Genomic DNA, 27,640 nt, shown 5'->3' on the forward strand with positions numbered 1-27,640 from the left:
AGACGAATTTTAATCTCTGGGGCTAATAATGCCTTTCTTTCCTCACATATTTTCCAAAAAAGACCAATAAGCATTTCAAAAACTTCTTTTATTTTTTGTTAAACTTATTTATTATTTTATAGTTTATAAATAGAAAATTTGTTTTTCTTACAACTTCTAAAAAAGGAAAAATACATTTAACATTATGCGAGTTGAAACACCTGAGGAAATTTGAGGAAGAGTCTCTTTTTAGATAATGTTATGTGTTACCTTATAATTTTCCCATGCTTCCTGTAAGCCGTTTCTAAAATGGGCTATAAATTAAATATATAAGAAAAAACATTCCAACACATCTGTTTGTAACCTTTCTGGGCCTAAGTGTTTTCTCTTTGGCAAATTACTAGTTCACCATTTATATAACAAGTGACATTTACCAAGTAAATTGAGCCTTCTGATTATAATTACTAATGAGCATAAATTGCCTCATGTGAGAAAGGGATCTGTTTTTAAGTATAAAAAATGTTTTAGCAGTAAGTAGATAAAGATAGCGAGCAACAGAAAGAGCACTGATCATGAAGAGAACAGACCTGCTCATGAACTGGTTCTGTGATCTAGGAGAGGCCCACAAATCTCGCCAAACTCCCATTTGCATATCGTTAAAAAATCATTATTGTCATAGTCATCATCATCATCATCACCATCATCAATCTGCTCTAACTCTTTTACAGGGTTTTTATAAAGATTGCAAAAAAAAAAAAAACAGCATGTGCTTTATAAAATTATTAAATGCCATGCAAACATGAATAATAATTATTGAAAATATGTATTTAGGACCTCACTTTACCCTAGACAGTGAGCTATAATATTTTCATCTAAGGATGTAAGTATGTTGACTTACTGTTGTGATTGGAATGTTTTTCCTTTAAACAAATAGGATTCCATGAAATCTTAGCAATGTCAATGGTCTGGTTATGAGCAATGTTGATTCTGATTCTCTTTAAGAATGAATCCATTTTGTCACTCTTGGTGCACACACACACAGCAAGCAAATGGAAGCTTACTGCTCTACAGCTCAGCCTGAATTAGAAGGGGCAAAAATGTCAATACATGAAAGGAACATATCAGCTTAGAGTGGGACAAGTCACTAAATCTCTCTGTGCCTTTTTCCGCTTTGTAGAACAAAGCTTAGATTCCATCTCTTCTAAATTCTATTTCCGCTCTATCCATGTGATCCTGTAAAGGGATTATAACAGAGTTTGGTCTATCAGGTTTATTGCCCTTCTTTTTCTCCTCCTCTTATCTCATAATATAAAGACTATAAATATAGGATAGCATAGCCACAGTGCTGCTAAAATTACTGATTTGGCTAATCAGCACTCAGTCAGTGCTGGACTGCGTGTCTTAAAGTTCCCCAGTTTCAGCCCAATTTCTCCAGTACAGCTAGCCTTTCCAGTTCAGTTGACTATTTACTCATTCAATACCCATCTCTCTCACCTGGGAAAGGAAAGAGGAAAAAAGACATACAAGTGATAGAAATGGAAATAGATACATTTGCATCAATCTCGTCTCCTTTCCTTATGATTGTTTTAGTATATTATAGCAGAGGATTTGTGAATTTATTCCTGTAGCCCTTATCATTTGATAAAGCTAAAAGGTCCATAGCACCATATTTTGGCCACTGTAAAATATTTGATTTTTAGTGTTCTTATATACATTGGAATAAAGGCATAAATACTTAATTTGTTGTCAAAGTGCTACCAAAATTGCATTGAAAGTTTCATAGGATATTACGATACATTAGGATACACACCATATGAGCGTGGGTTCCACTTAAGAATAGGAAATTTCCTTTCCTCTGCTGTTGGACCCCATTTCTCTTTTTAATGTCTTTTTAAGTGATCCAGACACAGGGTTTCCATTGACTTTGACAAATGGTACACTTAATTAGCTCTTTGGATAGCAGACCCAAAACGCTGGATTGAGTTTTCCACTCTGTCCTTTGCTCACTAGCAAAGCTGAATTTTCTAAGCACAGTTGTCACTTGGTAGTAATAATAGTTCTTTGGAGAAGGTAAATTAAAACCCTGCTACATGCAGTAGACCTTTTATTAAATAGTTTCATCTGTTCTGAAGTGCAAATAGTTCTCTGAATACTAGCAAACACAGAGTTTACATTCTAGTATGATTAGCAATCTTATTCTCTAACACTTTTTGATAAACCAAAGGCACTACCTAAGTTTGGGACATTTTGTGCTGTCCTGTAATTGTAAATGGTTACTAGGAATTATTAGACTGAGACATAAATTCCTTAAAATTAGGAGCATTATCCTATGATTCACGTCAAATTATCCAGGTAACACTTTGTATTGGGAGATCCTTTCATGGCAATGTCAACCGTCCCCCAAAATGACTGAAAACTACTTGAAACCCAGAAAGCTGTCCCTGAGCAGCCAAAATAGAGCCCATGCTTCAAAGCTCATTTCTATTATAAAAGAGAGCCTAGTCAGACACTCATAATTTATGTACTTAAATTTGCATAAAATCTAAGCTGGTGTTGTTATCTGAATTTTCAGCCAACAGTCGATTAACAACACTTTTGTAGGTGGGCTTCTCAAAGGTAGGCATTGTTCCAGCTACAAATGACAGCCCAAAGATGGTCAGCAAGGGAGGGAGATGAAAGAACTGTGGGAAGTGGTTATAAAAGCCAAAAAAGAAAGGAAGGAAGGGAAATAAGGAGGGAGAGAGCAAAGAGAGGGAGGGAAGGAGAGAAAGGAAGAAAGGGAGGGGAAAAAAGTTCTCTGGGTGTCATTTAAGGCAGTGCTCAGTGCTTTTCAAACTATCTGTGGTAAAAGATCTCTCCTAATTTATTTTTAAATTTCCAAACCATCACAGATGGATAATTTTGTAAAATATAATAATAATAACAACACATTACTGAAAACTAAAATAGAAAAGACCAAAAAACACAAGCTTTAATTTTTAATAGACTGAATATATATAATTATTTTTCAAATTGTTATGAAAGTTTCTAAATATGTATTTTTCATTTTTTGTGCTCTCATTAACAATTTGCAAATGGCAGTTATCTGCCAACCACACCTTGAGCAGGACTGATTTAGGGTAACGGCACAGAACTCAAGAGTAAGCAACATTGCTCACTCTTGGTCTTCTGCACTGATGATATATGTGATGATTGTATTAAATCACATAATCATCATCATTACATTAATCCATTGATGTTTGATAAATTTGTTTTTTATTTGGAAAAATGTTTCTTGCTGAAGATTGCTTGATGGGCCAGGCGTGGTGGCTCACACCTGTAATCCCAACACTTTGGGAGGCCGAGGCAGGTGCATCACCTGAGGTCAGGAGTTCGAGACCAGACTGAGCAAAATGGTGAAACCCTGTCTGTGCTAAAAATATAAAAATTACCTGGGTGTGGTGGCAGGCACCTGTAATCCCAGCTACTTAGCAGACTGAGACAGGAGAATTGCTTGAACCCGGGATGCGGAGGTTGCAGTGAGCCAAGATCACACCATCGCACTCCAGCCTGGGTGACAGAGCAAGTCTGTCTCAAAAAAAAAAAAAAGAAAGAAAGAAAGAAAGAAAGAATGCTTGAAATACATAAAATTCCTGAGACTAACTAATAAGCCCTACCTATCTGGAAAATTCACAGGTGTGGCAGGTTCCTTTCCTCTTGATGATGCCAATGTTCTACTGCCAAATTAGACATATTGGGTTTATTACTTGTTGCCGAGCGAGAGAGAGAGAGAAAAGAGAGAGAGAAAGAGAGACAGAGAGAGATAAAGAAAGAGAGAGAAATACATACCACAAGGAACTATGGGATGTCTTAATAAGAGAGTGTTAGAAGGAATCTACTAGAGGATTTAGACTTTATTTGGATGATCTTGGGAAGCGTCTAAGGAAGCAAGGGTTCTCTCTAGAGGTTTGATGCTGTCAAAAAGTGGGGGCAATTCTGTGATTAGGTATTTCGTGGGTGGCAGAGTGACTTTGTTTACATCTGTGCTTAGAAAAAAATTGTCAAGTGTCTTTATTTCTTATGGTCTCAGAATAATATTGTCCGAAATTGCTATTTTGTGAGTTTATGTCCAATAGGAGATCAAAATAACCTGGCTGTGTCAGACCGGCTTGTAATAGTATGTCAAATCAATCCCAGACATGAGAGGATGCTTTTTATTTCTCCACGATGTGTGAAATTGGCATAATATAAAATTGAAGATAAAACTCAAATCTCGTTCATTGTCTAAATCCTGATTTTTTTCTTTACCAAATGCTTTCTGAATTTTCTCTGATGATGGTACATAAATACATTAATGCAAGAATGGTTGGCCTAATTGAATAGTTTATGTAGTCCTGCAATATCTATGATTAAAATAATATTTATTATAAATTAACCATTCAAGTCATTCCAAAGTTTTTTTTCATTCTTGTTTTATTTTTTTTTACAGTATACTTTGAGTTCTAGGGTACATGTGCACAACGTGCAGGTTTGTTACATATGTATACATGTGCCATGTTGGTGTGCTGCACCCATTAACTCGTCAAACATATTTATTTACCTATTTATTCAAAATAAGTTTGCAATCTGAGGATTGTCAGGCCTCCAGGCTCAGACACTAGAGCAATTTGAGAAAAGAATTTCATTTATATGGGTTACAGTTTTGGGGTAGACCCTACCATAAAGCAGAAAATTTAGTTATATGTGGATTTACTGAAGTTAGTATGTCTCAGACTAATGCTTTCATTATTTTAGAATAGTGCTTTTCTATGGTGTATTCTAACACTCTCAACACTGAATTGTTTTCATTTGCTTTTCTGAATTATTGTTCCCCAGAGTCAGTAGCTTTGTACAGATGTTGTCTTCCTCATGTCTTTATCTCCACAATCTAACAGAATTCCTGACATAAAGTAGATAAATACACAACTATGGGACTTAACTAAACACTTTATTAGAAACTTAGAATATCTTAGCTTAAAATTTGTGTATGAACTTCTTGCCTTCTATCTGGAAAGTACTCAACATAAAAATTATCTTGAAATCGTAGTCCTGATGTTGTTTTATATAATAAATAAGAATTATGAAGCCCTTTAGATTCTAAGTGTTTCATTTTAACATAAAAATCACAAACTATCATCTAAGTTAACAATTCGAGTACCTATCATACGATGTGTATTTGAATCTTCACTGTTGGCAAAAATTCAGCGAGTGCTATGTCATCATTTTCCATCAATTACTTTAGTAGACCAATTAAATATATAAAACTGTTGGGAAGCACTCTAAGGAAAAACTAAACAACAGCTTATTTGTTATCTGAATTTTTAGGCTTTAAGAACAGTTACTTGACAGACATTGACGATGTCTTGCTAGGCATACATTTTGGTCCTTAAAGTAGAAATCCACATTTTAAAACATAATTTGCTGTTAGCATTTTATTCAAACTTTCCCCATTCCTTCCTTCTCAAGTGTCAGAGAGAACTAAGTCATATAGAATCTACGAACCACAATTGTGTCTAATAGCTATCTCTTATGTGATCCAGAATTTTTGCCATATTGTAGAGCTGATATCATTGAACACAAGGGACCCATGTGAAAAATACATACATTAGGTTCGGGTTAACTGTATGTACTTCAAAAATATGCTTATGTAAATTGCTCTACTTGGTGAAATATAAAGTGTAAGAAAATATGCATTTTCATTTGTATATTTAAAATTTATTTTCATGTTTGTTCAAGTCAGAGTACTCTTTCTCAGATATGTTTTTATATTTTAATTCCTGAAACATTTGCAATTTAATCAGGGAGGATATGAAATTAACCACCTGCTCTGGCACTGTGTTGCTGCATGGTCTTGTGTTCAGAGTAACAGTCCTCAGTTGAATAACGTGCTTGAACATCTCGTCTTCCATAAGACACAACTTCAAAAGAAATGCTGGTAAGAGTGATCCTATAAATCCAAAGTAACTCTTGGAGAAATCTTTGTGCTTAAATGTTAAATAACCCTTGTACCTAAATGTTAATCACACCTCAGTTAACTATGAAAAAAATTTATAATCTCAGTTCCAAAGGCAAGGGCAATTTACATGTTCAGTATTAATTCATTTCATCAATACATTGTTTCTCTCTTTTTCTGTTTTGCTAGATGTGCACACATGCACTGCATAGGTTTTTTTTATTAAATGCAGTTTTTTATTGACAAAAAGTTTATTCCTGCATTGCAAACAGCCTTTATATTCCAAGTTGTTAAACAAAAGCAGTGAAGTACAATATATTGCTAGAGAAAATATACTGATACTGTATTTCTTTACTAGTAATGTATAACAAAAATGAATCTTAAAAAAAAATTTTTTTTGGTCTCACTCTGTCACCCAGGCTGGAATGCAGTGCTGCAGTGCCGTGATCTCGGCTTACTGCAACCTCCATCCCTAGGGCTCAAGTGATCCTCCCAGCTCAGCCTCCCAAGTAGCTGGGACCACAGACGTACACCACCACACTGGCTATTTTTGTAGGTGTTTTTTTGTTTGTTTGTTTGTTTGTTCGTTTGTTGATTTTTTAGTAGAGACAGGGTCTTGCCATGTTGCCTAGCCTGGTCTCCGGTCTCCAACTTCTGAGTTCAAGCGATCTGCCTACCTCGGCCTCCCAAAGTTCGGGGATTACAGGAGTGAGCCACTGCTCCCAGCCAAAAATAAATCTTGACTGACAAATATTAGTTTCCTCCTGTACATATGTTAATTTAAGATGAGAAAAAGAAGAGTCATAGTTTCAGCATGAGTTCAATGGATGAAAGATTTTTTAAATTGACAAATAATAATCGTATATATTTATGGAGTATAATGATATGTTAGGATATAGGTATATCTTGTGGAATGAGTAAGTCAAGCTTATTAACATATCCATCACCTCACATCCTTATCATTTTTTGGTGGTAAGAACAATTAAAATTTACTCTATTAGCAATTTCGAAATATACATTTTTCTTTACCATAGTCACAATGCGGCGCAATAGATCACTAGAACTCATTCCTCCTGTCTAACTGAAATTTTGCACTCTTTGACTGACATATCCTCTTTTCCCTGTCTTCCTTACTCCCCATCCCAAGCCTTACACCATTCTACTACCTAGTTCTACAAGTTCAGCTTTTGTAGATTCCACATACAAGTGAGGTTATGCAGTATTTATCTTTCTGTACTATGCTTATTTCATTTAGCATAATGCCTCAATGTCCATTCATGTTTTTATAAATGACAGAACTTTCTTCTTTTTAAAGACTGGATAGTATTCCATTGTGTATATATACCACACTTTCTTTAATCATCAGTCAGTGGACATGTAGGTTGATTACATATCTTGGCTATTGTGAATAATGCTGCAATGAACATAGTTCAGTTATCTCTTCAACATACTGATTTCACTTTTTTGGGATATATACATAGAATTGGGATTGTTAGATCATATGGTAGTTCTATTTTCAATTTTTGAGGAATCTCCATACTGTTATTACATCAATAATGTAAAAGGATTCCCTTTTCTGAACATCCTAATCAACATCTGTTATCGTTCATATTTTTGATAATAGCCATTCTAACAGGTGTGAGGTGATATGTCATTGTGGTTTTACTTTGCATTTCCCTTATGATTAGTGATGTTGAGCACATTTTCGTATATCTGTTGGTCATTAGTATGTCTTCTTTTGAGAAATGTCTGTTCAGGTCCTTTACCCATTTTTTCATTGGGCTATTTGTTTACTTGTTATTAAGTTGTTTCAGTTCCTTCTATATTTTATATACTATTTACCAGATGTATGGTTTGCACATATTTTCTTTAAATATGTGGGTTAAAAATGTATGGTTTGCACATATTTTCTTTAAATATGTGGGTTGTCTCTTTACTTTGTTAATGTTTCATTTTATAATTAAAGTAGACTTTAATCCATTTTGAGTTAACTTTTCTATATAGTGTGAGAGAAGGGGCTAATTTAATTCTGCTTGTGGATGTTCCGTTCTCTCAATACCATGTATTGAGGAGATTATTCTTTCTCTATTGTGTATTCTTGGTAACTGTCAAAAATGAATTGACTATAAATGCATGGATTTACTTCTGGTCTTTCTATTCTGTCCCTTTGGCAAATGTGTCTGTATGTGATTGCCATGCTGTTTTGTTTACTATGGCTTTGTAATACACTTTAAAATCCGGTATTGTGATGTTTCCAGCTTTTTTCTTTTTGCTCAGGATTGCTTTGGATATTCAGGGAATTTTGTGGTTTCATACAAATTTTAAATTTTTGTCTGTTTCTGTGAAGAATAACATTAAAATTTTGATATGAATTCCATTGAATCTGTAAATCACTTTGGGTAGTATGGATATTTTATCAATATTAATTTTTCCTATCCATGAACATGGAATATCTTCCCACTTAATTGGTTAGGTTTTAATTTTTTTCATCAATATTTTATATTTTTCAGTGTACAGATTTTTTTACTTCCTTTGCTCAATTTATTCCTAAGTATTTTATTTTTTTATTTTTTGCTATCGTAAATGAGATTGTTTTCATAATATCTTCTTCAGATATTCTGTCATTAGTATATAGCAGTGCTATTGATTTTAATATGTTGATTTTATCACCTGCAAATTCCAATTTTACTGAATTCATTTAATGTTCTAACAGTCTTTTGGGTTGCTTTTGTAGACATTTTTGGGTTTTCTATATATAAGATCATTTGGTCAGCACACAAAGACAGTTTTACTTTTTCCTTTCCTGTTTAGATGACTTTTTTTCTTTTTCTTGCCTGATTGCTCTGGCTAGGCCTTTTAGTATTGTGTTACATAGAAATGGTGAGAGTGAGCATTCTTGTTCCTGATTTTAGAGAAATGCTTTCAACTTTTCACCATTGAGGATAATGTCAGTTGTAGGCTTGCCATGTGTGACCTTTTTTTGTGTTGAGGAGTATTTCTGAGGAAATTGATCAGAGGGCACTCTTTTCCAATATTTAAAGAGGATTACAGTTTTGAATTATTTTTCAATGAATACAAAAATAATAATAACTTGTAATCCCATACCAAGTTGAAAATGCAATTGCCACATATATTTATTTAATTAGTTGCTGGTTTTAAGTCTCTGGCAGCCCATTCTACACCAAAGGCCTTTGTATATGTAAATTCTAAATCCCTCAGAATCAACTGTAGACCCTTCTAAAAGTCTGCAACATTCTTTATGAACAAAAGTTGTTTTCCCACTTGTATTTGGAAGTTTGTGGGATTCCAGATTAAGTAAAGATTTTTGAAGGATGGCTTAAAGTTTACCTAATTTCCTTAAAAATACTTTAAATTAGAGTTCATCAATAATTTGTTCTGTCTCATAGTGCGATGGGAGACACCTACTGAGTATTGCAGTTTGACAAAGATTGCAATATTTTTTTACATTTTTAAAATAAAGAATAGTATTTATAAATATGAGACTAACATGCAAATAGATTATATTTACTATAAACAGCACTTAATATAATTTTACTTAGTATATTTTAATACAGAGCTCCTAAAAACAACAAAATTTAGAGGTTCTTATTGGTGCAAATTAGTTTATTCTGGAAGTTGTGGTGATTGTTTCAGACCTTTTTTAATGATAGAAAGTAAGTTGTAAGAGATTCAAATATTTAATTTCTTTTTCAAAATGACAAACGACTAGAACTACATAAGCCCTTGGGAAACTGTAACTGGATTTAGAACATAACTGAAATTGTATTTTAACATCTAAAAATAAATATTGTGTGACTTTGTCAAATTTATTTAAAAAGTACTCTAATAATTACCAGATAAAAAGTTTAAATGATTGCCAAAACAGTAAATGTAGCTGTTTAAGAATATCGAATGGTGGAATTCAATTCTTTCTTTAACCGATTTTTAGATTTTGCTGTATTGCATCCACATCTATTTAATTTAACTTACTAATGATTTGTGTTTAAGGTTGCAAACATTAATGAACCAGTTTTTTTTTTAAATACTTAGTATTTTATAAATGTAGGGCATTAGAGACAATACAAAACTCTTCTTATTTTAAAAATAAAGAAACTGAGGCCAAGTTTATTAGGCTTATTGATGAGTGGAACCAGATTTTAAGAGTTTTGATATAGCACTCTCTCCAATGTATCATTCAACTGTCATTTTAGTTGCATTGTTAAGCAGATAACTGCTTTGAGACAGCCTGTCACTGAATCCTGACTTTTCTTTTTCTGGGAGGATATTTTGGAAATTATCAAGTGAAGAAGGGGATACAAGTGTTTACACAATGCTCAATGAACAGAAGAGTAAAGTGAAAAATACAATGATTGCTCATGATAGAAAGGAAAACAATAATTACTTAAAACAGTACTGCCAAATAGTTTTGATTCTATTTTTTACATTTACTTTTTTTATTTTAAGGAAAAGATTTAATCTTTTTTTTAAAAAAATAGTTTGCTCTAGCAAACAAAAACCATTGACATTAAAAGAATAATTTGTGTTTTTAGGTTAGCAATTTGACTAACTATTCTGTTAATGATAACATTATACCAAATATTTTAGAATCAACTTTTCTCCTTACAAAATATTTATTTATATAAAGGCCTGTGTAGGTTTGAAGAGGCTATTACTCCAGATAAACAATATGCACTGTCATATAATTACCAAAATAAAGCCAGAAATGATTTTAAATTTCTAGAGAATCTTTAATATTGGTCTTATGTACTCCTAAGATATCACTGGGTACATGCAAAAAATTAAGAAAATGAACTGCATGTATTTAGAATGAAAAAGAAATATTGAGGCACCAGGCCCTGATGATACATTAAGACTTCATCAGGATTTGCTGGACCAAATAGTCTTAAAATTGTGACACTTGGTGGAAGACACCTTTGGTTTAACACCTAAAATTCAATGCCAGTGACCATTAGCAGGAGCAACTTTAGCAATTTCATTTGCCGTACATCTCAGGAAAGTAATATAATGTTGAACAAGTGTTCTGAGATTTAGAAACCAAAGAGCGATCATTCAACTGAAATATCAGAAGAAATTTTATTTATAGTGGCACAAATTGCTTGTGCTTGTGCCTGTGCCCATGAAAGTGAAATGTACTCATCTGCCCGTTTCTGATGCTATTGGTCAGTAGATAATTCATCATGCATCTCCCTGCATGACCTCTTGTAACCCCTTTTATAAAGATCCTACAGTACAAAAAGAAACAAATAGAAGCAAATGGTTTCAGCTGAGCTTAGAAAACAGCAGGTTCAGGTTCCACAAAAGGGCTTAAGGAAGGCAATCACAGAATTAGAGCAGCCTCGCTAGGGGACAGGGAAAAACTGGGGAAAGAATACACTGAAGAGAATAAATTATAAAACCCAATGAAGTAAAGAAAAAGGGACTGCAGGAGTTCCCTCCCATCTGCCGTGCATTAGCCTTTATCTGCCCATAGCTGGAGATAAGCAGCTTTCTGGAAGGCAGATTTCCACTTAATGCAGTTAAATTTTATATGATGCTTCATACTCTCAGTGCTCCACCATGTGGTTTGGCCTTTTATAAACGGCACCATTTGCTCTGGGGAGATAGCTCAAATCAACGCAAAAGGCTTTCTAATCTAACATGAAAATGATGAATTGTGTTTGTAATTGAATTATTAGCCAATGAAGACCGCTGAGAAAGGCAGTACAGCATTTCATTCGAGCAGTATGACGTAAAATTATATCTTCCAACACAAAATAACTGATTTAATGTGCTCCATAAGTGTATTCCAAAAAAAAGCTTGACAATTTAAAACTGTCTTGAACATGGCAAGTGTTTTCCAGACATACAGTGTTTGTGTTTGCATTGAAATGAATGAAACAAGGAATTAGCTGTATGGGCAGCAAGGCACTTCCTTTTCAGCTAGATCACTGATATCCACATTATTTATATCCTTGATCCTACTAATTATAATGTCCATGTGATGGTCTAACCTAGAGCATTCAAACAAAAGTTTGCATCAATACTCCTTCATTTCTTATTAACTGAAATGTCAATGTAGGTTCTCATTGTTTATTTCCTTGATGCTTCTTGATTCATTTCTTGGATTTCTTATTGATCCTTTGATCCCTGGAGCCAATTATAACTTAGTCTGTATCAAGGGTAAATACACACTATATATGCTGCTACATTATTGTACAGCGAAAAAGCAATGCAACCCGAAACCAGAAGACATGAATTTTAGTCTTGTCTTTTGCTACCTGTGTAATTTTAAATGTCGCTTAACCCCTATGAACCCCAGGGTCTGTTTAGCAGTTATAGCGAGATAACAGCCACCTCAAAGAGCTTTTGAAAGATTTAAATGAGATAAGTAATATGAAAAACACCTATTAGACTGTAGTTCTTCCCTGGATACTACATGTCCTGCCAGTTCATATTTGAACTAATTTTTCCCCCAGTAAGGCTCCTGCCTCTTGAATTTCTACCTTAGTACACGTCGTCCGTCATGTCCTTTCCTCCAGCTAACCAAATCAGACATCTTATCTTCTCCATCTCACATTCCCCATCCAATTCAGGATCTGACAGTGTTGTACGTACATTAACTACACTTCGAAACTGTTTCCCTGCTCTCTGTTCCCACTGTCATAACCTTGGTTTGGGCTCTTACTGTCTCTTGACTATTGTAGCTTTTTAACTTCTCTCCTTGCTTTGCGTTCGTCCCCTCAACAATCTGTCATACACTATGCTGCCAGGGCTATAGCATAACTGTGACTATAACACTCTCCAGCTTAAAATTATTCAATAAGAACTGTTTTATGTGATACGGAAGCTGCAGCCCCAATCAGTGTCTCATAAATTGCCATTATATTGAAAAAAGTAAAAACAAAAATGATGACTGAAAGATTCTGCTAGTAGGATTAATTACCACCAGCCAATCAATAGCCACAAATACCTGATGGGTCTAGGTGGAGGGAAACAATTAGTGCCCCACCTCTGCCTTCCCTGATGAGAGGGCAGTCATTGCTTCTCTGAGGCTCCATCCCTTCACTCTCCCACACCAGCTTCCCTGGAACTCAAAGAATGAAGTCCTGTAAGCAGGAGAAAAAGCCTTTTAACAGACAGGCTAAAGCCTACATTTTTGTCATCATCTTTTCTGAGTAACAAAAATCAGGCAATGGCAAGGTAAATTTATTCTTTAAACTAGTTTCTCTAAGTAGTAAAAAATCAAGAATGAAATACTGACTGCCCTCTTCTCCATGTGCAGTAAAGACCGAGACAAATTTATTTACACTAATTCTCCCCTTCCTAGTCTGTTAATACAATCTTGAGTTCTGATAACATTATAGTTATTATTTCAAATGTTCTGTCTTCTCCTTAAAGAATTATTTATATATCTGCATTTAATTATAAATTATAAATTATTTATGAAATTATTTTTGTTTATTAAAACTTACCGATTTTTCTTCTACTCACCTGCAGCCATTTAACACTAGGATTTTCCTTTCTTAAACTGTTCAATACTATTAATTTCTTAGCTTGAATAAATTTCTAAGTATGTTTTATGATTACTTAGGTAAGGCCAAGATTATATACAAACCTTGGCTGGATATAACATTTATCACCGTTTATTTTTTTCCCTAAAAAGTATGATGTACATTTTGTCTGGTAATAGACTTCTATGATTACAGTGTTTATTTTTTGTTTAATTCCCCCTTCACATTTCTAAATGTTGCTATGCTGTTTCCTAACACAGTTATGATGAGATGTTCAAAGTTTTCAGTCCTCTTGTTTTTAATCTGTTTAATTTTCAGTCCAGAATTTTTCAGGAACATCTTTGTGATTTAGTAGGCAGGAGTTAACTGGCACCCTTTCTTGTCCATGTTAGGAGCCTATTGAGGCAAATCCTGTGCTTTACCTAGAAACTTCACTTTGAGAAGCTGTGCACAAGTACTATGGCTGCTGGTCTACATTTTTTCAAGGTCTTGTATTGACTACCCATAGTTCATATGTGTTCCCAACTTCTGCCTCTCCGTACTTAGGGGTTTTTAATTTATTTTTATTTTATTTTTTACATTATGGTGGGAAAACCCATATATTTCTCATGGATACTTGCATTAAATTTTGGACTTTTTGTTATTAGAAATATTTTTCTTTAGTTGGGCCCCATTTACTTCATAACTTTAAATTTTTCTCCCTCCCTTCACCTACCCATCTACCTTCCTTCCTTCCTTCCTTCCTTCCTTCCTTCCTTCCTTCCTGCCTTCCTTCCTTCCTCCCTCCCTTCCTTCCTTCTTTCCTTCCTTCTTTTCCTTCTTCCCTCCTTCCCTCCCTCCCCTCCTTCCTTCCTTCTTTCCTTCCTTCGTTTCCTTCTTCCTTCCTTCCCTCCCTCCCTTCCCTTCTTCATCCCTTCCTCCCTTCCTTCCCTCTTCCCTCCCTCCCTCCCTTCCTCTCTTCCTTCCTTCCTTTCTTGTTCCTTCCTTCTGTAATTAGATAGTAATAGGTATGCTTTCCACATTTTCCTCTAAATTATGAAGGACTTTTCTCTGTTATTTCTGTAGTTAACTTCCTCAACTATGGATTTTAATTATATTTTTACATTTTAATTTCTTTGCAATCTCTTATCTTACTCTACTACCTTTCATCTCAGCATCAAGGCTTTTCATTGTGGGTTATTATTCCTGGGCTTTATTAAAGATGCATGAATGTCTTGTAAAAATAACTTCTGGTTCCTGCAAGAAATCATTTTCAGAATTATGACCGTCTCTGAGTACTGAGACTGATATTCTCTTTAGCCTTTGCTATAATCTATTTTCCTCGGTCTTATATAGGTCCCTCTTCTTCACTTTCCAGTTACTTATTCTAGAACCAGGAGAAATATATAAAAATGATATTTTTAAATAAGAGGTTTGTGTTCACAGCATTCATAACAAAGTTGGTAAAAATTACAACACTCAATGTGTAAAATTATCAGGCAGCTTCCTGTGTACTCCTTACTCTTGGATAGTTTACCTGTGAGGAAAAAATGCACTTCTATATTCCAATTTTATCATCCCTCTTCTCACCCTCTCCCATCCCACATGCCTATAGGCACTGTATACTACCCTTTTCATTACCAGGATGTTATCATCTCTGAATAAATAGGGAGAAATGAGAATGAACCCAGAAATAATACTCTCACTACTTAAAAAAAAAATCAGTACCTTAAGATAAAGGATTGGCTGCACTTTCTCTGATTCTATGCAAAATAGGGTAAACAGAACAGAGTATTGTTTTTAAAAAAAGTTTTTTCTTTTACTTTTTTTTGGGAAAACAAGGCTACTGTGTTTCAAGAAGTGGCATGTGTGTGCTCCTTATTGCTTTCAGCTTTATCAACTTTATGGTTTGTGGAAATTCCCTTTAAGTTGCTATTATTAGTGATGTCTCATTCTGTTTTTGGGATCATGTGGATTTTTGACATTGTCAATGCTTTCTGGAATATTTATTGCAATTTTGAAATAAGTTGGCAAGCGTTGCTACTTAGAGACATTTTAATTTCATTTAAAAATTAAAATCCACTAGTTGAGGAAATGGATATAGAGGAGTAAGAAGAACCTAGGAAAACTTTTAAATGCTGATGTTCCTAACTTCTATAAATGTGTGCATGTGTGTATGTATATATCGTTATTTTAGACAAGCCAGTAAAACTCTGGCTCAGTTTCTTTATTTAAAAAATTAGAGCAAATCTATAATAGTTACATATTATTTTGTACAGCTTTAATTTTTACGGCAATGTAAAACCAAGTCAATATGCTGATACTTGAGACTTTCTGAATTATAATGCGTTCACAAAGAAGCTAGTGCTGTATGAAAATTTCTAGCCTAATCCAATTTGAATTCCTTTCTATGTGCATTGATTTTCAATTTTACCTTTGTTTTCGACAAACTCCAGTTTATAAGTATTGATGTTTCTGTTTTTGACGAAAGCATTTTCATTCACAGACAGTTTTGTGATCAGCAGCATTAATTGAAAATAGTGTGTTGCTGGTGAAGCATTTCTCTACCATAGGTGGATAACACCGATGGATCTTTTTCAATCCATAGTTCAATGAGACTATCCTCGGTTGGCTACAATTTTCCAGACTTAAAAGAGTAAAGAAGAATCAAAACCTTCTGATTATGAAATATATTCAAGGGAAAAGAAGTTTTATGAACTCTATGAGTATCTTCTTTTTTAATTGACCATAATATGAAGTATAAATGATAAGTAGTCTGGGGAATGACTTATTCTCCACCTTGGTGGTCATCTGGATGGACTTCTCCTTCCAGTCACTCTATGACTTTAACAAGGAAGTTATCAAACTCATATCTTTTTTATGTCAAAGAAATAGCATGTTTGGAATTCAATTTAGCATTCTGAACCTCGTCATTTTACGTAGAGTATTTCATTCAAATCTCAAAATAATCTCTAAAAAGTGAGTTTTGCTGTATTTTCTTTATAGACAAGTAAATTAAGACTGAGATAGGGTACATAAGTTGCCCTATAACATATGCCTAGTTAGTGGCAGAGCTAAGATTTCATCTTGATGTTTCCGACTCTAAAGTTCATGTTCATAAGCATCATGTTAAGTGCATCAATTAGGATTTCGCCTTCTTTATTTGGCAGAAACCTGACTACAGTTGCATAACCAAATAGCTTTCTTTATTGCACATGACAAGTAGTGCAGTGCTGATGTGAGTACTTAAGGAAATCTTCAAGGCCCAAGCTTCTTCTAGCTTCCTTTTCTGTCATGTATAGCAGGTGATTTTTATCCTCCTTGTTGAAAGAAGGCTGCTGTGCCTTATGATATCATGGAATATATGCATTACAAGCAGAAGGAAGAGGATGAGCAAAGGAGAAAAATAACACCTGTTGTTTAATTTTAAAATTTTTTCTTAAGCAGAAAAATAATAGCTTACTGGAAGTCTTCATAATATGCTTCCTTTTCTAGCTCATTAACCAAATCTGCACTGTATGGCTATTCCAAGCTTCAAGGGAGTCTAGGCAGTCAATTTTAAATCAAACTTACTGAAATATAAATTAGATACAATGAAGTTCATACATTTATGTACACAGGTCTATGACCTTGGGCAAATGTATACACTCATGTAATCACTACTCCAATCAAGATACAGAGAATTCCATCTTGAGGGGGCTAACTTAATTGAGCATATTGCCATTTTGAACAAAATTCATGTTCCATTAGAAAAGGAGACAAATAGTATTAGGTAGGCAATAGGCAGCACCTCCTACACTTAGGTTAAATATTGACAGTTATGTAATGGTTTAGAAAAGCAGAATTGCAAGACAGAAAATACTTCTTGGTGGGAGAAAACTTGAGATACAACTAATCTAGCTTAAAAAGGGAACTTGGTCAAGTCCCTCTGACCTATTTATGTCTCAGTTTTCTAGTATGAAAAAAGGTCTTGGAAAACTTAAATGTGTCAAAAATTGTTTTTCAAATCAAATGAAATAATTTATGTGAAAGCACACTGACCTCTGTAAAGCCCTATTTAATATGAAGAATTGTCTTTAATTTTCATAATAAGAATGGTTTGATTTAGAAAATGATGACCTTGAACTTATGGGCCTGAAATATCAGTTGTGAAATTCAAATAATCTTGTAAAATATACTAACTTTTAAATTTATTAATGGTCTACAAATCAAGGCAATAAACAGCTATAGACCGAAGTATTTTTTAATTTACTCTCTTATCAGTTCTCTTTCAAACTATTTTTCATTTAAGTAAAAATATCACAAATACATAATTTTCAAAACCTTCAAAATATATGTACATTTATAACTAACAAATTCTTGTGTGATTTCCCAGTTTTTATAATATTTAAAAAAACTAGTCTTTCATTCATGTAAAACATAAATTTTATTTTGAGAAATTGTACTTTTTCCAAAATCAAAGAGTGTTGAATCTTTGGAGTATCTTAGAAGAAGCCCGTTTTTAAAAAATTGCTCTATTTTGAGAAGAAAACACTCTCTTGAAATTCACCTTGTGGAATCAGTTGCAAGAGGTTAAACATTAAAACCTATTGTGAGTTTTGGGGGGTACTCTAGAACCAGAGCCCCTGATTGCTTGTTGTTCAGGATCTATGAAGAAATGTGATTATATGTGATATTTATTACTCAGATTCATCAGAGCACTACTCTGAACTCAAACATATTACCAAAATGTGTCTCTTCTTTGCAGATTTTTACCATAATAAGTAAGAACCAATACTAATCTTTATTGAAAATAAATGTATCTGGTAATGCAGACATGCATTTCCTCTGGCTATTACATTTTTTTACATTAAAAGTTGATTATTATTATTATTTTCCATTACAATCTTTATCCTTTCGTCCATAAAATTTTCAGGTTGGATTCAGTACTGGCTTTAATGGTCCTTGGGGAGGCCGCCAAATTAAACATGGCCTGCTTGAAAGCTTTAATGGACGTAGTGAGAGATTTTGTTTCAAGCATTATGTCTGTTCAAAATCAGGTAACATTGCTAATTTATATGTGAAAAGAGAACCGAAGAGAAACAGATTTTATTTTTGCCACTATTTAAATTGTATATCGTATTAGCGCATATAATATGCATAACTTTATAATAATAAATTTAATTAAATATAAAAGCAAATTCACAGTTACCATTTATCATAAACATTTTTAAGTTTCATTACATAATATTAAAATTTATATTTTGGTTGGGGTAAGATCACTTATTGAAACGTTTCTGTATTGTTGGTCATTAAATTTGTTTCTAATTGTTCACAGTTAATTATAAGTAATGTTGAATTGTTATTCTCATACATAAAATCTCTGTCAACACTTCTATTTCTTTAGAGTGGGCTAATAAAATTAAACTACCAAGTGAAAGACTGTGAAGTTTCTTTCAAAGTTTTTGGGACAGATGTCCAAATTATTCTCCATAAGATATATTAATAACTTTCTTGCATTCCTATGAACAATAAATGAAAGTGTCACACACTAGAATGGAGCTGTATATCAAAAGGTTCCTTTTGAATATGATATGGAAAATAGTATCTCATTGAATTAATTTACATTCCATTGACTGCTAAGTAAATTGCAAAGTTGTTCTTTATATAATTATTAGCTATCTGTATTTTTTATTCTTTGAACTGTATTTTATGCAATCTACTCATGGTAAACCCATTTTTTAATGAACGCATTTAGAAATATTAGTTTATTATGGTCTTTTAACAATTATTATAAGTACACTATGTAGTTATTGATACACAAAGACATACTTTGATGATCAAATATCTGTTTTCTTATTTCAGGAAGAAAGTTGCAAGGTAGATGATTTTTCCTGGGCCTGGAATGTAGTCTACATATATACAGTAATTCTTGCAGAAATCTGCTTGTATGCAGCCACTTCTGATTTGCGAAAAACTGCTTTAATTGGTTTCTGTCACTGTAAAAGTTCACAAAAAACTATTTTACACTTGGACAAATCAGTACCTCCAGAATTAAAGGAAACAAGTATTTTAAGTCTTTTGGAATATTTCTCTTCAAAAATGTCAGAGAATTGTAAGTAGATTGTTTTTCACTTTGATGAGTACTATTTTTAAGTGTCACTGTCTACATATAATAATAAGCATTCTACAAAAAGTTAATATTTAGAAATAGCAAGTAATTTAAAATTTCTACAAATTTTGGAAGAATATAACATGATTTTTTTTTTTTTTTTTTTTTGAGGCCAGGTGTCACTCTGTCACCCAGGCTGCGGTGCAGTGGTGTGATTTCTGCTCACTATAACCTTCTCTTCTGCTTCAAGCCTTTCTCCTGCCTCAGCCTCCCAAGTAGCTGGGACTATAGGCACTCGCCAACATGCCTGGCTAAGTTTTGTATTTTTAGTAGAGCTGGGGTTTTGCCATGTTGGCCAGGCTGGTCTCAAACTCCTGACCTCAAACGATCCACCACGTTTGCCTTCCAAACTGCTAGGATTACATTCGTAAACCACTGCGCCCAGCCAGAAAATTTTTATCAATTATTTTAAAACAACTGAAATAAAAATTAGATTCAGTTGACTGATGATTCAAATTATATTCCTTGAAAACAAAAGATGGATTTAGGCAAACCTGGGTAGTGTATATGAAGTTTATTTCCTCTTTATTTTTATTTTGTTCCCCATAGGATTTATCTTCTTTCCTCCATTTTCTCTAGGCATTTACTGTCTCCCTCTTGTTCCTTTCCTGCCCAGAGGATTTCTCTACAATTACTTCACTCAGATATTCTACTACAATATTCACACCTGACATCTTATTGTCCATCAAATAGTAGCTGTCTTATGTCTCAGGACTAAAGGTCATTTTGCTACTGTATTTAGGGGAGATAATAGAATAAAATATTTTGATTTTTTCAAGAGTACTATGGGGACAATGTTAATTCAAAGTAGTCTTTTGTGGTTGAATAAAACTTTATAGATTTATTGTGAAAAATAATTACAATTTATATATTATTATAGTCTATTGTGTATGTGACTCTCACTTCCATTAAATGCTGAGATAATTGATACTGAAGAATCATGTCTGAATTATATTTCTATTAACCCAGCATCTAGCATAATAATACATAATAGGTAAGCAATTATGATAGTGGATTTATAATGTAATTAAATAAATCATTAAATTTCAGATATAATTGCAAGATTTTGGAAGGATTTAAAGAAGTAAGATATTGTCTTTCGCCAAAACCATAATTCACTGATTTGGGGGAAATTATGATTGAATATAATTTTAAATAGTAAGACTTTAGAAGTAGATACACATTTCGTTCTCAAAAACTTGCTCACTATTTTTAAATTGCCTTCAATATATTTTTGGCTTAATCAATAGATTGAAACCCAGCTTCTGAGTGTAATTACTGTGACCTTTTCCCACTTTTCAAGCTTTTATTTTTTTATTGGTGCCAATTTTAAACAGATCTTTATTCTTAAGTACAAAAATTGTATTTCTTCCATGTTTATATTATTAATAAAGTGAAGATAAATGAAGGTATTCATTTCTTTTGCTGTTCACAATTTTAATTATTCAGAATGTCAGAAATTTTGCTACATAGCTGTTCAATACGTGATTTTTAAACCACCACTAAACAGACTCATCTACAATTTTGGCCTTCAATTCTTGTCTGGCTATGTAGGTTAGTTTTTCCTGACTTCTAGTCCAGAAAAGGCCCTCCATGGGAAGAATCTTTACTCCCAGAAACCTCTTGGCCTCCCTTTGGTCATGACCCCCTGTACTCTGTCATAATCTTATGATGATGGGATTGCATGTTTCTGTGGATACTCACAAAACTCACATTTTTTTCCTCCTCAACAGTCTGATATTTTTAAATTTATTTATTATTATACTTTAAGTTCTGGGATACATGTATAGAACTTGCAGGCTTGTTATATAGGTATACATGTGCCATGGTGGTTTTAAAACCCATCTTCTTGGATTTAAGCCCCTCATGCATTAGGTATTTGCCCTAATGCTCTCCCTTCCCTTGCCCCCAACCCCCGACAGGCCCGGGTGTGTGATATTCCCCTCCCTGTGTCCATGGGTTCCCATTGTTTAACTCCCACTTGTGAGTGAGAACATGCAATGTTTGGTTTTCTGTTCCTGTGTTAGTTTGCTAAGAATGATGGTTTCCAGCTTCGTCCGTGTCCCTGCAGAGGACATGAACTTATTCCTTTTTATGGCTGTATAGTATTCCATGGTGTATATGTGCCACATTTTCTTTATCCAGTCAATTATTGATGGGCATTTGGGTTGGTTCCAACTCTTTGCTATTGTGAATAGTGCTGCAATAAACATACATGTACATGCGTTTATAGTAGAATGATTTATAATCCTTTGGGTATATACCCGTAAAGCAATTGCTGGGTCAAATGGTATTTCTGGTTCTAGATCCTTGAGGAATCTCCACACTGTCTTCCACAATGGTTGAACTAATTTACACTCCCACCAACAGTGTAAAAGCGTTCCTATTTCTCCAGATCCTCTCCAGCATCTGTTGTTTCCTGACTTTTTAATGATGGCCATTCTAAGTGGTATGAGATAGTATCTCATTGTGGTTTTGAGTTATATTTCTCTTATGACCAATGATGATGAGATTTTTTTCATATGCTTGTTTTGGCCACATAAATGTTTTCTTTTGAGTAGTGTCTGTTCATATCCTTTGCCCACTTGCTGATGGGGTTGTTTTTTCTTGTAAATTTGTTCAAGTTCCTTGTAGATTCTGGATATTAGACCTTTGTCAGAAAGATAGATTGAAAAAATTTTCTTCCATTCTGTAGGTTGCCTGTTCACTCTGATGATAGTTTTTTTTTGCCGTGCAGAAGCTCTTTAGTTAGATCCCATTTGTCAATTTTGGCTTTTGTTGCCGTTGCTTTTGGTGTTTTAGTAATGAAGTCTTTGCCCATGCCTGTATCCTGAATGGTATTGCTTAGGTTTTCTTCCAGGGTTTTTGTGGTTTTAGATCTTCCATTTAAGTCTTGAGTTAACCCATATTGAGTTAATTTTTGTATAAGGTTTAAGTAAGGGATCCAGTTTCACTTTTCTGCATGTGGCTAGCCAGTTTTCCCAGCACCATTTATTAAATAGGGAATCCTTTCCCCATTGCTTGTTTTTGTCAGGTTTGTTGAAGATCAGATGATTGTAAGTGTGTTGTGATATTTCTGAAGCCTCTGTTCTGTTCCACTGGTTTATATATCTGTTTTGGTACGAGTACCATGCTGTTTTGGTTACTATAGCCTTGCAGTATAGTTTGAAGTCAGGTAGCATGATGCCTCCAGGTTTGTTCTTTTTGCTTAGGATTTTCTTGGCTATACAGACTCTTTTTTGGTTCCATATGAAATTTAATGTAGTTTTTTATAGTTCTGTGAAGAAAGTCAATGGTAGCTTGATGGGAATAGTATTGAATCTATAAATTAATTTGGGCAGTATTGCCATTTTTACAATATTGATTCTTACTATCTATGAGCATGGAATGTTTTTCCATTTGTGTCCTCTCCTATTTCCTTGAGCAGTGGTTTGTAGTTCTCCTTGAAGAGGTCCTTCACATCCTTTTTAAGTTTGATTCCTAGGTATTTTATTTTCTTTGCAGCAATTGTGAATGAGAGTTCATTCATGATTTGGGCTCTCTATCACTGGTGTATAGGAATGCTTGTGATTTTTGCAAATTAATTTTGTATTCTGAGATTTTGCTGAAGTTGCTTATCAGCTTGAGGAGTTTTTGGGCTGAGTCAATGGGGTTTTCTAAATATGCAATCATGTCATCTGCAAACAGAGAGAAGTTGACTTCCTCTATTCCTATTTGAATGCCCTTCATTTCTTTCTCTTGCCTGATTTCCCTGGCCAGAACTTCCAATACTATGTTAAATAGGAGTGATGAGAGAGGGCATCTTTGTCTGGTGCCAGTTGTCGAAGGGAATATTTCTAGCTTTTGCCTATTCAGTATGATATTGGCTATGAGTTTGTTACTGATGGCTCTTATTGTTTTGAGATATGTTCATCAATACCCAGTTTATTAAGTGCTTTTAGCATTAAGTGGTGTTGAATTTTATCAAAGGCCTTTTCTGCATCTATTGCGATAATCATGTGGCTTTTGTCATTGGTTCTGTTTATATGATGGATTATGTTTATTGATTTGCATATGTTGTACCAGCCCTGCGTCTCAGGGATGAAGCTGACTTGATCATGGTGGATAAGCTTTTTATGTGCTGCCTGCTTTGGTTTGCTGGCGTTTTACTGAGGATTTCACATCGGTGTTCATCAGAGATATTGGCCTGAAACCTTTTTTTGTTGTGTCTCTGCCAGGTTTGCTATCAGGATGATGCTGGCCTCATAAAATGTGTTATGGAGGCGTCCCCATTTTTCTATTGTTTGGAATAGTTTCAGAAGGAATGGTACCAGCTCGTCTTTGTACCTCTGGTAGAATTCGGCTGTGATTCCATCTGGTTCTGGGCTTTTTTTTTTGGTTGATAGGCTATTAATTGCTGCCTCACTTTCAGAACTTGTTATTTGTCCCTTAAGAGATCCAACTTCTTCCTGATTTAGTCTTGGGAGGGTGTATGGGTCCAGGAATTTATCCATTTCTTCTAGGTTTTCTAGGTTATTTGCATAGAGGTGTTTTTAGTATTCTCTGATGGTAGTTTGTATTTCTGTGGGATCAGTGGTGATATCCCCTTTATCATTTTTTATTGCATCTATTTGATTCTTCTGTCTTCTTTAATAGTCTGGCTAGTGTTCTATCTATTTTGTTATTCTTTTCAAAAAACCAGCTCCTGGATTAATTGATTTTTTTGAAGGATTTTTTCTGTCTCTATCTCCTTCAGTTCTGCTCTGATCTTAGTTATTTCTTGTCTTTTGCTCGCTTTTGAATTTGTTTGTTCTTGCTTCTCTAGTTCTTTTAACTGTGATGTTAAGATGTCGATTTTAGATCTTTCCCACTTTCTGATGTGGGCATTTAGTACTGTAAATTTCCCTTTTAAAATTGCTTTAGCTGTGTCCCAGAGATTCTGGTACATTGTTCCTTTGTTGTCACTGGTTTCAAAGAACTTATTTGTTTCTGCCTTAATTTCATCATTTACACAGTAGTCATCTGGGGCAGGTGGTTCAGTTTTCATACAGTTTTGTGGTTTTGAGTGAGTTTCTTAATCCTGAGTTATAATTTGATTGCACTGTGGTCTGAGAGACTGTTATGATTTCAGTTCTTTTCATTTGTTGAAGAGTGTTTTACTTCTAATTATGTGGTCGATTTTAGAATAGGTGTGATGTGGTGCTGAGAAGGGTGTATATTCTGTTGATTTGCGGTGGAGAGTTTTGTAGATGTCTATTAGGTCCACTTGGTCCAGAGCTGAGTTCAAGTCCTGAATATCCTTGTTAATTTTCTGTCTCGTTGATTTGTCTAATATTGACAGTGGAGTATTAAAGTCTCCCACTATTACTGTGTGGGTCTCTAAGAACTTGTGTAGGTCTCTAAGAACTTGCTTTATGAATCTGAGTGCTCCTGTATTGGGTGCATGTATGTTTAAGATAGCTCTTCTTGTTGCATGGATGCCTTTACCATTATGTAATGCCATTCTTTGTCTTTTTTATCTTTGTTGGCTTAAAGTCTGTTTCATCAGAGACTAGGATTGCAACCCCTGCATTTTTGCTTTCCATTTGCTTGGTAAATATTCCTCCATTCCTTTATTTTGAGCCTATGTGTGTTTTTGCATGTGAGATGGGTCTCCTGAATACAGCACACTGATGGATCTTGACTCTTTATCCAGTTTTCCAGTCAGTGTCTTTTAATTGGGACATTTAGCCTATTTACATTTAAGGTTAATATTGTTATGTGTGAATTTGATCCTGTCTTCATGATGCTAGCTGGTTATTTTGCACCGTAGTTGATGCAGTTTCTTCATAGTGTCATTGGTCTTTATATTTTGGCATGTTTTTGCAGTGGCTGGTACTGGTCTTTCCTTTCCATATTTAGTGCCTCTTTCAGGAGCTCTTGTAAGGCAGGCCTGGTGGTGACAAAATCCTTTAGCATTTGCTTGTCTCTAAATGATTTTATTTCTCCTTCACTTATGAAGCAAATTAGTTTGGCTTGATATGAAATTCTGGGTTGAAAATTCTTTTCTTTAAGAATGTTGAATATCGGCCCCCACTCTCTTCTGGCTTGTAGGGTTTCTGCCAAGATATCTGCTGTTAGTCTGATGGGCTTCCCTTTGTAGGTAACCTGACCTTTCTCTCTGGCTGCCCTTAACAATTTTTCCTTCATTTCAACCTTGGAGAATCAGACAATTATGTGTCTTGGGGTTGCTCTTCTCGAGGAGTATCTTAGTGGTGTTCTCTGTATTTCCTGAATTTGCATGTTGGCCTGTCTTACTAGGTTGGGGAAGTTCTTCCGTATAATATCCTGAAGTGTGTTTTCCAACTTGGTTCCATTCTCCCCGTCACTTTCAGGTACACCAATCAATCATAGGTTTGGTCTTTCCACATAGGTCCCATATGTCTTGGAGGTTTTATTCATTCCTTTTCATTCTTTTTTCTCTGATTTTGTCTTTATGCTTTGTTTCATTAAGTTGATCTTCAGTCTCTGATATCTTTTCTTCCACTTGATTGATTCAGCTATTGATACTTGTGTATGCTTCACAAAGTTCTCAGGCTGTGTTTTTCAGCTCCATCAGGTCATTTATGTTCTTTTCTAAAGTGGATATTCTATTTAGCAGTTCCTGTAACCTTTTATCAAAGTTCTTATTTTTCTTGTATTGGGTTAGAACATGCTCCTTTAGCTCAGAGGTGTTTGTTATTACCCACCTTTTGAAGACTACTTCTGTCAACTCATCAAACTCATTCTTCATACAGTTTTGTGCCCTTGTTGGAAAGGAGTTGCGATCATTTGGAGGAGAAGAGGCATTCTGGTTTTTAGAATTTTCAGCATTTTTGCACTGGTTTTCTCTCATCTTTGTTAATTTATCTACCTTTGATCTTTGATGCTGTTGCCTTTTGGTTAGCGTTTTTGAGTGGGTGTCCTTTTAGTTGATATTGATATTATTGCTTTTTGTTTCTTAGTTTTCCTCCTAACAGTCAGGCCCCTCTTCTGCAGGTCTGCTGGAGTTTGCGGGAGGTCCACTCCAGACCCTGTATGCCTGGGTATCACCAGCAGAAGCTGCAGTATTGCAAAGATTGCTGCCTGTTCCTTCCTCTGGTAGCTTCATCCCAGAGGGGTACCTGCCTGATGCCAGCCAGAGCTCTCCTGTGTGAGGTGTCCGTTGACCCCTGCTGGGAGGCGTCTCCCAGTCAGGAGGCACGGGGGTCCATGACCCACTTGAGGGGGCAGTCTGCCCTTTAGCAGAGCTTGAGCACTGTGCTGAGAGATATGCTGCTCTATTCAGAGCTGGCAGGCAGGAAAGTTTAAGTCTGCTGAAGCTGCACCGATAGCTACCCTTTCCCCCAGGTGCTCTGCCCCAGGGAGATGGGAGTTTTATCTATAAGCACCTGACTGGGGCTGCTGCCTTTCTTTCAGAGATTCCCTGCCCAGTGAGGAGGAATCTAGAGAGGCAGTCTGGCCACAGCTGCTTTGCGGTGCTGCAGTGAGTTTGGCTTCCTTAAGACTGTGAGGGGAAAACTGCCTACTGGAGCCTCAGTAATGCTGGAAGCCCCTCCCCACACCAAGCTCAATCTTCCCAGGCTGCCTTCAGACTACTGTGCTGGCAGCAAGAATTTCAAGACAGTAGTTCTTTGCTTGCTGGGCTCCATAAAGGTGGGACCTGCTGAACAAGACCACTTGGCTCCCTGGTTTCGGCCCCCTTTCCAGGTTAGTGAACAGTTCTGTCTTGCTGGGGTTCTAGGTGCCACTGGGGTATGAAAAAACTCCTGCAGCTAGCTGAGTGTCTGCCCGAACAGCCACCTAGTTTTGTGCCTGAAACCTGGGGCCCTGGTGGTATAGGCACAGGAGGGAATCTCCTGGTCTGTGGGTTGCAAAAACCATGGGAAAAGTGTAGTATCTGGGCTGGATAGCACAGTTTCTCATGGTACAGTCCCTCAGGGCTTCTCCTGGCTAGGAAAGGTAGTTCTCCAGCCCATTGCTCTTCCCGGGTGAGGCAATGCCCCACCATGCTTCTGCTCGCCCTCCGTGGGCTGCACCCACTGTCTAACC

The 27,640-nt window shown here is 35.1% G+C and overlaps 1 protein-coding gene across 11 annotated transcripts in view; it reads left to right on the forward strand.

Moving 5' to 3' along the window:
* TMEM232 (transmembrane protein 232) overlaps positions 1 to 27,640 on the forward strand; it is a 326,397-nt gene that overhangs the window by 116,853 nt on the left and 181,904 nt on the right. For all 11 annotated transcript variants that reach the window (XM_058440629.1, XM_058440635.1, XM_058440638.1 and 8 more), the window contains 3 exons: positions 5,799 to 5,932; positions 18,356 to 18,479; positions 19,285 to 19,534. In XM_058440629.1, the coding sequence (XP_058296612.1) occupies positions 5,799 to 5,932; positions 18,356 to 18,479; positions 19,285 to 19,534 (508 nt within the window). The remainder of the gene's footprint in view (positions 1 to 5,798; positions 5,933 to 18,355; positions 18,480 to 19,284; positions 19,535 to 27,640) is intronic.

This window comes from Hylobates moloch, unplaced genomic scaffold, assembly GCF_009828535.3.
Source record: "Hylobates moloch isolate HMO894 unplaced genomic scaffold, HMol_V3 SCAFFOLD_6, whole genome shotgun sequence".
Classification (NCBI taxonomy): domain Eukaryota; kingdom Metazoa; phylum Chordata; class Mammalia; order Primates; family Hylobatidae; genus Hylobates; species Hylobates moloch.